Genomic DNA, 13,952 nt, shown 5'->3' on the forward strand with positions numbered 1-13,952 from the left:
GAGATAAGTATCCACGTATTGAATATCATTATATCTATATCTGCATCTACTTTATTAATAAACAGAGATAGTTAAAACACACGTATCCATTATCTAATTTCTTTTTTTATCAGCAATCCATTATCTACATATATCTATAAAGATATTCATATTCATTTAATATTGAATATGCTTTTTATTTAAAGAAATCACATATGTAGCTTTTTTCGGCTAACCCTAACATTGGCAACATTAGTAGGAAGCTTATGTTTTGGGTTATGAAAATTCTTATTTTATCATTTTCAAATTATACCATCTATAAAAGTTATTTTCCATCTTATAAATCAATTTTTTCTTAAAAGTTTTTCTGATTCGATTTTTGCTTTTAAATTATAATAATTGTGCAATATAGAAGAAAAAAAACTTATAAATTGTGTAATCCAAAAGGGTATATGTCATTCTCTTTAAAAAAAATGGAACAACTAATAGATTGAGACTACATTAAGTGCGTGTGACATCTTCGTTAAAAGTCATAATGATGAAAAAGAGACGATATAATTAAGGAACTTGATTTTAGTAACGATTTTCTTTCTAGCGGTAAGTACGGTTAAAGAAGACAACTAAAATAATGGAAACAATTTGAATTGTGAAATCCATAATAAAAAATAATTTTTGAATTATGCGTACTTTTAAGAAAAAAATATTTTTCAGATTGAAAATGACTTGTACATGTTGAAGATTTTCTTGATTTCACGTTTTATAAAACACTTTTATGACATCCGGATGGTATAATTTAAAAAGGGCAAAATGGGATTTTCACATTTATGAGAGTGCAGAAAAAATGTTTGGTGGTGCAGGAAGAAATTACTTTTGGGCTAATCTATAACACTGGAATGGGTGGCCCATGTGTTTAGAAAGAGAAAAACAGAGATCATAACATTAGTATAAATTAAATGTTTCTTCCTCACACGATTCATACCCCAAGTAGAAGTAGAAGCCGCAGAGAGAATGAGTTCCTCTGAAGCCTTCCTCAGCGTTGAAGAAGATGATTCTACTGCTAACAAAAAGTGCGGCTTGTTCTACGATGTTTATGGACCCGAAGTACATTTTCATATCTTTTTTTTTTCCTTTTCAATCAATTTCTTCTTTCTATATTTCTTAACTTCTTCAGGAGAAGCTTTTGTTTTCGTGTTCCTCTCATGTATCTTATGTCTGAGCTTTTATAAAGAAAAATAATAATCAAAATGTGGTTTCAATAAGGAGGACGTGCTGTTTTTTTGTCTTCTTTTTCATTTTCTGTTGTTGTTAAGTAGTTGTGTGTTTTGCTGTGAACAGGTACAGTTATATTGTCGCTTGAAATGTTGTTCTAAACTGCCAATAAGTTTTCCTTGTTATGTTTGTGCTGTTTGTTTCTTGGTGTATAATTAAAAGGAGTTGATTAATCGTTGTGCTTTTGCAGGGCAAGGCAGATGTTGTTTTCAATTCTCCAGAAGATAATTCAATTCTTGATCTAAAGGTAAGTTTTTGCAAGCATTGGTGAATTGAAATTTGAATCAAAAGTAGTCATGACTGAGATGGTGAAGCAGGATATTCAAGGACTTGTAACTTGGGTGCTTGGTGAAGGATTTATGCCGTCATGGGTTTTTATTAAGGTACTAATTATCTTTTATTTCAACAAATACCCGTTCAAAAGGAAATATGATAAAAAAAAGGTTTATTTCTAGCTTTTTAGCTCTTGTATTCCAAACGGCTTCCGTGGTTGTGGGAACTGTGTGAGTTGTATCATGTTAATACTGGGATAGCAAGGTAAACAGCCACTGTGAAGTGACAAACCAAGTCTCTTTTATGGCCGGGTGTTGCAAAAATATTGTCATTGGACACGCTAGCACTCACTGTTCAGATGGACACAGACAAAATGAACCACTGATCAGCACATGGGGGCACCTGGTCACATCAGCAGTGGCAAGCTCAGCTAGTTGGGCAGTTTTGCCTTGGTGTAAAGAGTTGTGGGAGGGAAAATGCAACAATGAAAGAAACATTTGTAGATATATGAGATAGACAATGGCAGAGACAGGGTTTTAAATAGTGTACTATAGTGCCACTATGGCATCGTAATTGAGCGGTTTAGTTTAGCGGTAAATAGCAGATGCAGCAGATGGGATAGCAGCACTATGTGATTCTACAAAGAAAACCCTCTGAACAGAGGCATTGGGCTTTTCGGGAGGGCTATTTTAGATTTTGATTTCAAAGAATGAAATCTCCATCTGTAATAATAGTGAGAATGATAAAGAAGACATGATTTAGAAGATGTGGATTGATGATTCTTATCTAGGAAACTTATATTTGACATTTGTTCGGATACACTTGTGTGCTTATTTAAGGCACCTGCTGCTTTTTATTGTTATTTAGGAATGTTGTGAATTTCATGTAGCTTTTTCAGAATTTGAGGATATATATGTATATACATAAACTATGTAAATTTTTTCAGAATAGTGGCTATCCCGCTATGAGCTATCTCACTTATAGCAGTCACTACGGGTCACCATTTAAAACAGTGACAAAGGAGAGGGAAAGCAAAGATGAATGTAAACAAAAAAAAGTGTTTTTCTTTGTTTTAAGTATCATTTATGGGAGATTTTCGTTGAAAAATTTCAAGTATTAATGTGATAACAAACCAAGTATAAATTTATTCTATTTCTGCACTTGTTAATGATGTATCTTAATTTACTCATTCAGTATAATATGCTTTGCAACATAGGATATTCTTTTTATTGGAGGAATGTTGGCAAATATTCTTTTAGCTCTTTGATACATTATTGTTATTCTGGAGAGAAAGAAAGTACCCGGAGGTTGCACATCATCCAATTATTGCTTCTATGGATGCATTACTAGAAGACGAGCTTGATTTTAGAAATAAAAAATAGGGACTAATAAAAATTTGGTTAGGATCAAAGCATTTGCTTGAAAGTCTTAGTTTTGATTCCTGTAACCTGTTGCCAACAACATCCTTTGGTATATATGACCTGTAAATGCCACTTATAATAAGCAACTACTAAATCTGGTGGCAGGACCTAATCATATAATGGGGGTCTCTCCCTTCCTACTAGATGATATTAGTAATGAGGGACATAGACAGTGAACATTCGTAACAGCATTCTTTCTCTGTTTCACTGGTAGTGGTCTGAATTTTCTTTGGTATTTGGCTACATTTTGCAGTAAAATGTTCTACATCTTCATTTGTTTCTCTATGTTGAGTGAGTTATGGTCTTTGCAGTTTTGTGGTTCTGCTTTAACATTGATTTTCTGGGGCCTCTAACTGGCTTTGAATGTTTCATAGGACTAGTTTTATGTTAGTTTAACAAAAGGATTAATTTTATCAATCTTTATGCTTGTTTAAGCAAGCATGTCATTCAATTTGGAAAAGGTTGTTAGACTACCCTAAAAAGCTTTAAGTTAATATTAAATATATATTGGCTGATCCTATACATAAAAAAAATAGTTGATCACTCTTGTCAGTTTAAAAATAGCTACAGACCTTTTGATTTTTAGACCTTCGATTTGTATCCATATGGCATATCACATTTTATTTTGCCAGTATCACTAATATATCACTCATTATTTGCAGAATAAACCTCTTATTCCCAAAGTGGTTATGGTCTATATGCCAGGCCTAGATGCAGCTTTGTTCTTGTCGCTGTCCAAAATGCTTCGTAATATAAAAAAAATCTGTGGCAAACCAAGGCCTGTCCTGGCTCTTAGGTGTGTAGAAAATGTATTTACTTGTTTCCTTCAAAATGTTGTTCCTCTTACTTAAACTTTTCTTTTTTCTCTCCCTGGCTAGCTGTGTGTCAGATAGTATGCAGACGATAGATGCACTCCTAACATGCAAGATGAAAAGAAAAAGGGATGAGAACAGTTCACTTATGAGGAAACCTGCTCTTACATCTCATCAAGGTTTTCATTATTCAAACCAATATATGCAAATGTCTCTTAATATGTGTTGAATTTGAGGTTCTAGTTATTGATACAAAAATTCCTGGAGTGGCAATTTCCTAAAATGTTATCTTGTCTGGAACCTGAAGTCCTCAAGTTGTTTATATCAGTCCCTGTATTTTGCCAACTACTTAATTCTTAAAGAGTTTGGTAACACAGCAAAAGGAAATAGCTTTAATCTGGAATCCTTTCTGCTTAATTATTGTGTACAATTGATGCATATTGACCGATGAGTTGAAAAAGTAAGATATCAAATTCAAATTTCCTAGGATGGCTTGTCTTTTGGATTGTATATCTGTAATATTTGGGGGGTGGGGAACCAATAAACTTCTTCGTTATACTTGACATAAAATTGACGGTGATGGTTTATGGTATTTTCTTATAAATACTTTACAATGTTTATGAATATATATTCACATGATTGTTTATAAGAATGGAATCCCTGTTAAGTTAGCAAGGAAAGTAGGCTTCTTGGCGTTAGGATTTTTTCTGACTTATGATATATGCACTCATACCACTGATATATGTTTTGTAACTTTTCTCATGTTTCACTCTCAATTGTGATGTAAGTACGTGAGATTTCATTTCTCTTAATTTTGAATTCATTTTAAGATTACTATCCTATAAACTAAACAAAAAAGTTTTTGAATATGACAATTCAAACTAAATCCTATTGTGTGTTGTTTTTCCACTTGGAGCAACTTTATTTGAGCTGTTCTTTATGGCCACAAACTTGAATGCATTGCTATCATTCAAACTTAAATTCCATCTTGATGCAGAAGAAGGTTGTCGTGATACAGACAGTCTATCATTTACTGAGCTTACTAAAGACATACCTTTCCCTGTTACATACTATACACTAACTGAGAAAGAGCTGGAAGAGAATGGATATTCTTTTAATCAACCAGGTGATTTTTACTCGGCTACTGATTATATGTGTATCTTTATGAATTTTTTCTTACTGGACAAGTTTTTTTTATGCCCAATTGTTTACAGGTTTTCTTTCTACTTTGCCTGCACCTTCAGGATCTCCTTTTTATGAGATGTTGGCACTTGATTGTGAGATGGTAAGTTAATCAATACCAGTTTGGTTTAAAGCTAATGCTGTTTTTATCACTGAGAAATGAAGTTGTGGATGATTACTTGTCCATATTTTTACAATTCCTCTGAGAACTAAATGCATTTAACATGTGATGCATGGACTGCAAGTTATTCCAGCATAGTTTAAAATTATACTGACTGACTGTCGTTTTATTGGCATACATGGCCAAGAACTTCATTTTATATTGAGACAAATTAAAGTAGTTATGACATTTTTTATGTATATCCTGGAAATATGCTATTCTGATCAATCTACTTTTACCATTTGCTTAGTGCATAACAAGTGAAGGTTTTGAGCTCACAAGAATTAGTCTAGTGGATGTCAAAGGACAGGTATTCACTGATTTTTTTTTTCTGAACTAGCTTTTTGTGAAGTAATGCATCTATCACTGATTTTAAGAGGAATGGTCATTATTTTTAAAATTTTAATAAATATTTATGAATATTCTAATTTCTATTTCTTGTGTTTGTTTCTATGTATCTATTTCCATTGAGATCATGGTAGTCAAAATTGAGATCTTACTCAAGATCGGAAAGGGAAATATGAATCATAAATTAGAAGATTGTAACACGGATTGTAAGATCTTACAAATTTTATGAAATTTATATATATACCCAAAAAATCATTATATCTCACTTAAAATTCACAATTTAACTTCATAATATAAAACGATACATCATTAAACACCACATCCTAGTTAAATCAGAGTAACTCCTTCATAGTTACAAAACAATAACAAAATAATACTCCAGCTATACCAAATAATCTTGTAAGTTAAATTCACAATCTGCTTAGAAACTTTCAACTCCATCATTTTCATCTGCTTCACCATTCAAATCAGTCATGTCTAAATCATTCTTTTGTAAAGACTAATCCTCCTCAACTTGGACTGGAACCAAGTTTTCATCCAAATCCAATGCTTCATTCAGCTCATGCTCATCTTCCACAATCTGCTCTTCATCGGATGAACAATCATCATTTTATAATTAATATTCAAAACTCAGGCTTGAGCTTAGTACATACGTGACAAATGGTCGAGGAACATATGATGAATCAAATAGGGACCTCTTAGAACCACATCAAGAACTGTCTGAAAATAAAAATAATAGAACAGATGAGGCCCTGCCACTCTTAACTTGACATGGAAAAACAAAGACGCCGAGTAAAATTTGGGATTTGCCTGAAATGATGCTGGGAGTGCAGGTTCAGTGGCAGATATGGAGGTCGGCTGTAGCCAAGTGTCTATTCTTTTCACACTCAAATACTAGTGAAGGGTGAGAAAAAGGTGTTATCCCAAATCAGATGTCAAACACGGGAGTATGGGGAGTATGAGAAAAATACCCAAAAAAGGCTCGAATGGTGAGCAAATTTGAATGAATAAACTGTACATTTTTATTTGTGAAAGAATAGCAGCTAAAAAATTTGTGGTTGTCTATGTTAGCAGCCATAATATGTGGTTGTCTATGTTAGCAGCCATAATATGTGGTAGTGATTCTACTCCTTCAAAACAGTTTTTGACAGCAAAATAAATAGTTTCACAAGGCTGCTCCCAATGCTCCTCTGCAGCAGTGGCATTATAGTGTGCAGTAGATAAATAGGAAGTTGTTACCTGAGAACGCTTCTTAACAAAACTCTATGTTATGTTGCTTGTCATTGCATTTTTAACAACTCTGTTCTTTTGTTTTGGCCATTAGAAAAAAACATAACTTTTTAATTGTTAGTGAAGCTACCCATATTTGTCTGGAAAAGACTAAATGCTGTTGTTTAGAGATTCTGTTTTGATTGTCTTTTTTTCTGTTTTATCTACAATCTTTAAGAAATTGAAATAACCAAGTTACATATTGAGACTCGGTCAATTCTTTAAAATTGGGATCTTTTTCTTGTACAGTGATGGCTTAATTTCTAAGATTTATCTTTTCAGGTTTTGATAGATAAATTGGTTAAACCGTCAAATGCTATCACTGACTACAACACAAGGTAAGTTGTTGTTTGAGTATCAGTAGTGTACCTGTATAAGCTCACTATTTAATATTGGAAATTAAAAATGCTATTGCTTAATAGATTCATAAGTTGATCTAATCAACACCCATATTATAAATTTGAGTACCTATTTTTCAATTTGAGGATATCTCTTTAATGTATTTTTCCACATGACACATGTTTTCACCCTTATTTAGCACTTGCTTTTATATAGTCAAAAAAATTCTTGAATTATTAATTTTTTTCAAATTTTCATTTTTGCATTAAGACGTTTCCTCTCAATTCTCAGCTTTAATTGCATTTAAATTTATCTTTTTAAATTAAAATTTTTATTTTCATCTTAAATCTGAGATACTTCTAATCTCAAATGATTTCTAATCTGAAGGTACTTTTTGTTTTTTTTACTTTTTTTACATGAATTATATATATTTCTTATTAGTTAAAATGATTTTTTTTTTTCACATCTGTAAGTTCTACAAAAATTAGAAGTCACCCATACAGCCATTCACTGGTTCAAAGTTCTAATGCGAAGGAAAGCTATCGGTAATCCGGGGAGTGGGTGAATTATCTATTATGTGTAACATTTGTCTTTTTTTATTTTTCCCTTCTGATGGGAGTAATTCTGTTCTGAGACCTTCACTGTCTTTTCTCTTTGTAAAATCTTCTCGTAAGGTTGTTATTTGCATAGGGGACTGTTTAGTTTATAGGAGGGGAGAGAAGGTAGTCCTTTTCTTGTTTGGTTAACAATGGTAGGGGAGGGTTTTTAAAAGTTAGTTTTCCTTTGTACCCTTATAAATTTAAATTTCAAAACATTCTTAGGATATTTTAGTCATTATAATTAAAATGTTTTAAATCTCCTCCAAATCCCCCAATATTCAAGGGAGAAAATATTAAACGTCCCTTCTACAAAATCCCTCCCTCCTCTTACTTTCAGTACTCTCCAACCAAACATTGTGTTATTGCATAAGATGAGGCTTGGGGGTTTGGTTTCCATCTTATACGGGATTGACTCCTTTTTTATGAAAATGAATAGATTAAATTGATATTGTTAGGTACCCTAATGATCCTTAGAAAATACTGAGAGGAACATATCAGAATGTTGTCAACTTTCTAGAGCTAGAAACCCCTAAATAGATTGAGTATTATATGTTGTTGTTTGGTCTTGGTGGGATACTCTTATCTATTTGCAATTAAAGCAAAGCAGTAGAAAACCAGAAAATAAGTTTAATCTAAAAAAAAGGTTGAAATTGTTCTGTATGATATATTTCTTTTCACTGGATTTGGAACTAAATTGTGTGCATCAAGTAATAATTATGTTGTGCAGATTTAGTGGAATAACGCCTGAGATGTTAGATGGGGTGACAACAAGTCTTAGAGACATTCAGGTTCAATTACTTGGGTTATCTTGATTTGGGTCTTTTGTCTTATTTCGGCTAATAGGCTCAGACCTCTGGTTCTTTGCTGAACCATTTAAGTTGAAACTATTTGTTTTGCTGATTTAATTTCTTTTGCTTTGCATTTTCAGGAACTGTTCCTAGAGTTTGTTTACAAGGAGACTATCCTTGTAGGGCATTCTCTGGAAAATGATTTATTAGCATTGAAGATATCCCATGACGTGATCATAGACACAGCAGTGTTGTACAGACACCCCCGAGGAGCATCTCATAAAAAAGCTCTAAGGTTTCTTACTAAGAAATTTCTTGCAAGGGAGATACAACAATCAGAGAATGGACATGACAGCATTGAAGATGCTAGAGCTACCCTGGAATTGGCACTATTGAAGATCAGAAATGGCAAGTACTTCTTCACGCATTATTGCGGCTGCTGAAATCTTTATGTTGGAAGTTTTGGATGCATTATAGTTTCTGTATATACTCTGTAAAAGCAGATGATTTGCTTAATCACGTGTAGAGCTGTTACCCTTTTATGTTAGTGTGAAGGGTACAGCCATCATAGCGGCAAGGTAATAATAAATATAGGATGTATTTAGGAATTTGGCAAAGCACAAATGGGGATCGGAAACAGAAGACTATACTGTAGTGTAAAATAAAGAAATTTTCTATCAACAAGCTTTTGGTTTGCCATATTGTTGTTAACGTTACTGCTGTGATCCTCTTGAAACAGGGCCTGACTTTGGTTCCCCTCCGTCCTTTACAAAGAAAAAGTTCCTTTCTATTCTGAGTGAGTCTGGCAAAACTTCATCATTGATTGATGATATATCCATAGTAAAACGGTATGCCTCCGAGTCCTCTAATGCAATTCCAGTGATCTCTGATGATGAAGCACTTGCAAAGACCAAGAAGGAGGTACATGTCATAAGCTGGCTTCCTTTCCGTTTAACATTTATGACTACTTTATGGTCTCGTTTCATGCCTTGTGTTTTTTGTTTTAGGTGAAGAATGACAAGGTACATTTTATCTGGACACAGTTTTCGGAGCTACACTCATACCTGAAGAAGAAAGCTGAAGATTCTGATAGCTTGAATGAAAGACTTGCAGAGATGATGGCATTGCAAACATGTCAGAAAAATTCTGATCAACAGAAAGGCTTCAAGTTGAAAGCACCTGCTGAACTGAAGGAAATTCTGGTTCGCATGGATGCTAGAGTTCATAATCTCTATTTGTCATTACCCACAAATGCTATGATGATAATTTTTACTGGACACGGAGACACTGCCATTGTCCGCAGGTAGAAATGCTTACCTTTTTTACATTCCAAGTATTCTATCTTTCTATTTGTTTTAATTGCTATGCACTTTCCATCTTACAATAATGTCGGAATAAATTAATATGACCCTAGAATGATGCATTTTTCCATGAGTCCTCAATCCTCATTTCATACATAATTTCCATAAAAGTTTCATTTGTCCAAATCTAGAAATTCTCCACCTACCCTAGTTAAATTTGAGAGCCAGATTTACTCATGTAACTTGTTGATTCCTCATGTCTTGATGGGCCTTAGATCACATTGAACTAACTGATTTGCATTTGAATTCAATGGTGCTGTATAGTTGGTGAGTCGCCAACAAATTGAATGGCTGGGGTTCTATTTTATCAAATGTTGGTTAGAAAACTGTTTGTGATAATTGGGCTAGAGATGAGCATGAACCAACTCATTCCACCAATCTGCTGGCCTGTTTGGGGTCATTTAACCCAGTTTAATGTTTGTTTTCTCTTACAAAATATAAATTTCTTGAACAATTGTGTAATAAATTTTTTTGTTTAACATAATATTTTGTTTAAGGTAATAATCAATTTGTTTATTTTAAAAAACATATAATATTATATAATTTAATTCAAGCTTTATACTTTTTTAAAGTTCGGGTTTAAATAAATGCCTCGGTGGAAATTTCAAGTCGGGTAGGGACATAGGAAAACTTGTCCCAACTTGCCTCTTGTTCACCCTTGAATTAAGCTAGAAAAAAACATCTTTTTAGTGGAAGCCCCTTAATTTACTTGGGAATTATTCACATTTAACACTGGTAGGATCGTACCCTAGGCGACACTCATAATGGTGTCCTTTGCCCTTGGCCACCCTAATTTTTCATAAAACCACTCACCATTTATTAACCCTTTAGCCATTGTCAATGTGATCTGGCTGATGAACATTACTGATTGAAACATGAAACCTAGTCCACAACTCCATTATGCATGAACTTTCAATTAATATGGGAGCATAAACAAACCTATGATTGCCTTATTTTTAGTTAGACTTTTGGTGAATTAACATTTTTGTTTGTTTATTCTGCATGTTATGTTTTGTTTTTTAACATGTTTGACCCCCCACACCCCCCTTTTGAAGGTTGAGGAGAATGCTTGCAGAGCAGACTGAGCCTAATTTTTGTCGTGAAAAGATTGTGGACATTTTGGCAGAATTTCAGGCTCAAGCTGAAGTAGCATTGTGTTTTGTAGGCATAAAGCATTGAGTATATTGAGTATAGTTAATTCAAAATGAACTGAAATTAAGTTTTGTTAACATGTGGCGAGTATCCACAATTTGATTGTGAACTTTGTAAATATAGTGGCAGAGGCCTTAGAGTAGTTATACGTGTATAGGCCTTAGAGGGGGCAAATATGAAAGTGCCCAAATGTATTGAACTAAGTAGTTCTGCTTCTATTAAAGTTACTTTGTCATCATACATTCTTAGATACAGTATTTCCTGCTTAGTTTTGAACTTCAGTTAATTACTTCATTTATAAAAATTTCTTAAAGAATGTCATAAAATTGAATTTTTAAACATATAGTGTTAACATTTCTATATTTTGTTTAAATAAGGTATAGTTTAATATTAATTTTTGCTTTAATAACTATTTTTTGGAAATATTTCTTTCCTTTACTCTCAACATCCATAGAATTTTGGGAAAATACAGGATTTTTTTTTCATTTAATGGTTAAAAAAGTAAATAAAGAATAATTTTTTAAATAAAAATTGAAGAATAACAATTAAAGATTGTATGCACGAGTCATCCAAATAGAAAAAGAAAGTAATAAAATTTGGGAAGAAATATGTTTGGCAAATTTGTCCTGCACCATAACATCAACCTACATTCAATATGCTATTTAAAATAACGAAAATACTCTTGTGAAATAAAGAAAAAGAAGTTAAATGAAAGAAGAGTGTGGATAAAAATATATTTTTCAGAACTTTTCTTAAAAGTATTTTGGATTTGAATTTCTCGAAACACATTCTTCAATTCTGAAAATTTTATTCTGGAATGTATTTTCAAATTGTGTTCTGATTTTTTTGAAACACATTTACGAATTCTGATTTTATTTTTTCAAAGTGCATTTTCAAATTTTGTATTTTTGGATTTTCCTTTTTTTAGAATTTTTTTTATTTATTTTGTATTTCCTTTTCCATAAAGAATTTTTTTTACCTTTGAATTATATTTTGGATTTTGGATTTTCAAAAGGTAGTTTTAGAAAATTTAAAAGATGATAAGATACAGGTTGAGGTTGAAATTGATATGGCCCAGAATGAACTTGTCAACATATTCACTGACTAGAATAATTTCTTATATTATTGTTATAGATAAATAGTTTATTTACCCAGTGGTGTATGGTTGTTTATTTTAAAAAAAAAATATTTTAGCTTGTTATAAAATTACGTATTAATTAATTTATAAAATTGTACATTAAAATATATTATAAAATAAAAATAATTTATTAATGTAAGTTAAAAGGAATCATAAAATAGTATTTTTATAAATTTAAATAAATTATACCAAAGATTTAAAATGCAGCAACAGATAAATTTGAACTTTATCTTGGTCTTTTGTGTGCAAGAAAATAAGGTAGCTACTGTATGAAATGCAAAGAATACACTTTAAAAGGCATAAATAATGTGTTACTGTAGAAAATACAACTTCTTCAAATGAAATGCAAAGAATACACTTTAATAAGCATAAATGTGTGTTAGTGTTGAAATGAAAACTTAATTCAACTTTTGAAAACTTTTTGAAATGATCATAGAAGTTACAAAGTAACTCTAGGACTTGTATCTTGAAGTTTTTTATAAAAATATTCGAAGGAATGTGTGAATAAGGAACAATTTGTTTTTATAGAGGTTCATTCATCTTTACTTACATGTTTTTCTTTTCAAATTAGAAAGATTCAGTAACAAATATCAAAGTGGTTTTAACTTTGTCTTTTCACCATTGATGTTTTTTTGTGTTTACTTCTTACCTTCTAATCCCTCGAAGGTTTCCTTTATATATTACACCGGAAATTGTAGAGACAACTCTATAGGTAAATTTGCCATTTTTAATAAGATAAAACTTTGAGATTTTTTAGATGTTTTTTTAATAGATTAGAGTAACCTTTTGCATGGTTAACCTTTTCAATTATGCAGAGCCTTTTTTTTTTCTTCCTCTTTCATGTTATTAATCTTTGTTAGAGGTAGGTTTAGATTTATCTTAAACAAGTATTATATAATTTGGTAGAGCCCTTAACATGGATTAGTTGATACGTTAATTTGTTTCAACAAGTATTATATAAGCAAAGTATAAATATATCAATAGATAAAATATAATATAAGATTTTTTTTTGTAATGATAAAAATGATTTTTTTTATGTAATTCTTTTATCGACATATATACACATAATATAAAAAAAAAGTCTAGATTTTCTATGTGAATTCTATAACCCACATTGACACAGACAATTAATATAAAAAAAAAATCTGTTAATTAAATAATTGTTATAAAAAAGTTCATTTTCTATGTCATTTTTAAATATTCGTAATAGAACAACTTTAAAAAAATGTTATGTACACCATTTTGTGTTATTTTTTTACATTGGTTAAGACTCTAACCCACGTTAAAAGCAACATTTCTATCACCGTTATAGTTTCAACCAATATAGAAAAATGTGATTTTGAAAAATATATATATTTAACTTAATCACTTCTCAACATATATAGCAAAAAAAAAAAAAATCTCACACAAATATTTGGAAATATAAGCTTAATGATGTAGTAGATAAAATTATAAATTTTATTAAAAGTAAAAGTTAGTGTATTCAACTATATAACAATTAATAACTATACAAAGTTATTAATTCTAACATGATTATTTACAACAAACACTTAGAAAAATTATGTTTATTGTTCTTGAATCTATTGTAGCACTTCATCCTTCAATGCGATATGTCATTAAATTTATACAAATCAAATATTTATTTGATCAATAAAAGATGAAATAAACATTTATATATCTAAGGTATTCAAGTTAATTGTATATTGTTAGATTTGAGGACTTAAAGATGCTCAAGTCTCATGTGATGCTGTTTTGAAGATGAAGATTGAAGATTAAGAAGTTGAAGATGCTCAGAGTGTCTTAACTTTTGTTGTAAAGTTGTTTGAGTATTTCACATAAGGTGTATATTAAAAGCACACAAC

The 13,952-nt window shown here is 31.4% G+C and overlaps 1 protein-coding gene across 4 annotated transcripts; it reads left to right on the plus strand.

The window, feature by feature from the left end:
• Positions 1–954: 954 nt before the first annotated feature.
• LOC137813454 (small RNA degrading nuclease 5) lies at positions 955–11,190 on the plus strand. Of its 4 annotated transcripts, none has more exons than XM_068615710.1 (14): positions 955–1,080; positions 1,439–1,495; positions 1,566–1,631; positions 3,605–3,738; positions 3,821–3,933; positions 4,752–4,880; positions 4,969–5,039; positions 5,347–5,406; positions 6,996–7,051; positions 8,379–8,439; positions 8,580–8,847; positions 9,179–9,360; positions 9,447–9,742; positions 10,856–11,190. In XM_068615710.1, exons 1-14 carry the CDS (start codon positions 988–990, stop codon positions 10,977–10,979), a joined length of 1,710 nt encoding a protein of 569 aa, XP_068471811.1. In that variant the 5' UTR covers positions 955–987; the 3' UTR covers positions 10,980–11,190. The 4 variants fall into 4 exon arrangements, with proteins under 4 accessions (XP_068471811.1, XP_068471812.1, XP_068471813.1 ...); XM_068615711.1 differs by having other exon boundaries at positions 955–1,046; XM_068615712.1 differs by having other exon boundaries at positions 966–1,080; positions 1,576–1,631.
• Positions 11,191–13,952: the final 2,762 nt, after the last annotated feature.

The sequence above is a fragment of the Phaseolus vulgaris genome, chromosome 1, assembly GCF_000499845.2.
Source record: "Phaseolus vulgaris cultivar G19833 chromosome 1, P. vulgaris v2.0, whole genome shotgun sequence".
NCBI lineage: Eukaryota > Viridiplantae > Streptophyta > Magnoliopsida > Fabales > Fabaceae > Phaseolus > Phaseolus vulgaris.

Bases quoted from the DNA above. Each gene is read 5' to 3' on its own strand.
- LOC137813454 (XM_068615710.1), top strand. From the start codon at position 988: ATGAGTTCCTCTGAAGCCTTCCTCAGCGTTGAAGAAGATGATTCTACT. The intron at 4,881-4,968 runs GTGATTTTTACT...AATTGTTTACAG, and splicing joins ATATTCTTTTAATCAACCAG to GTTTTCTTTCTACTTTGCCT. The intron at 7,052-8,378 runs GTAAGTTGTTGT...TATGTTGTGCAG, and splicing joins ATCACTGACTACAACACAAG to ATTTAGTGGAATAACGCCTG.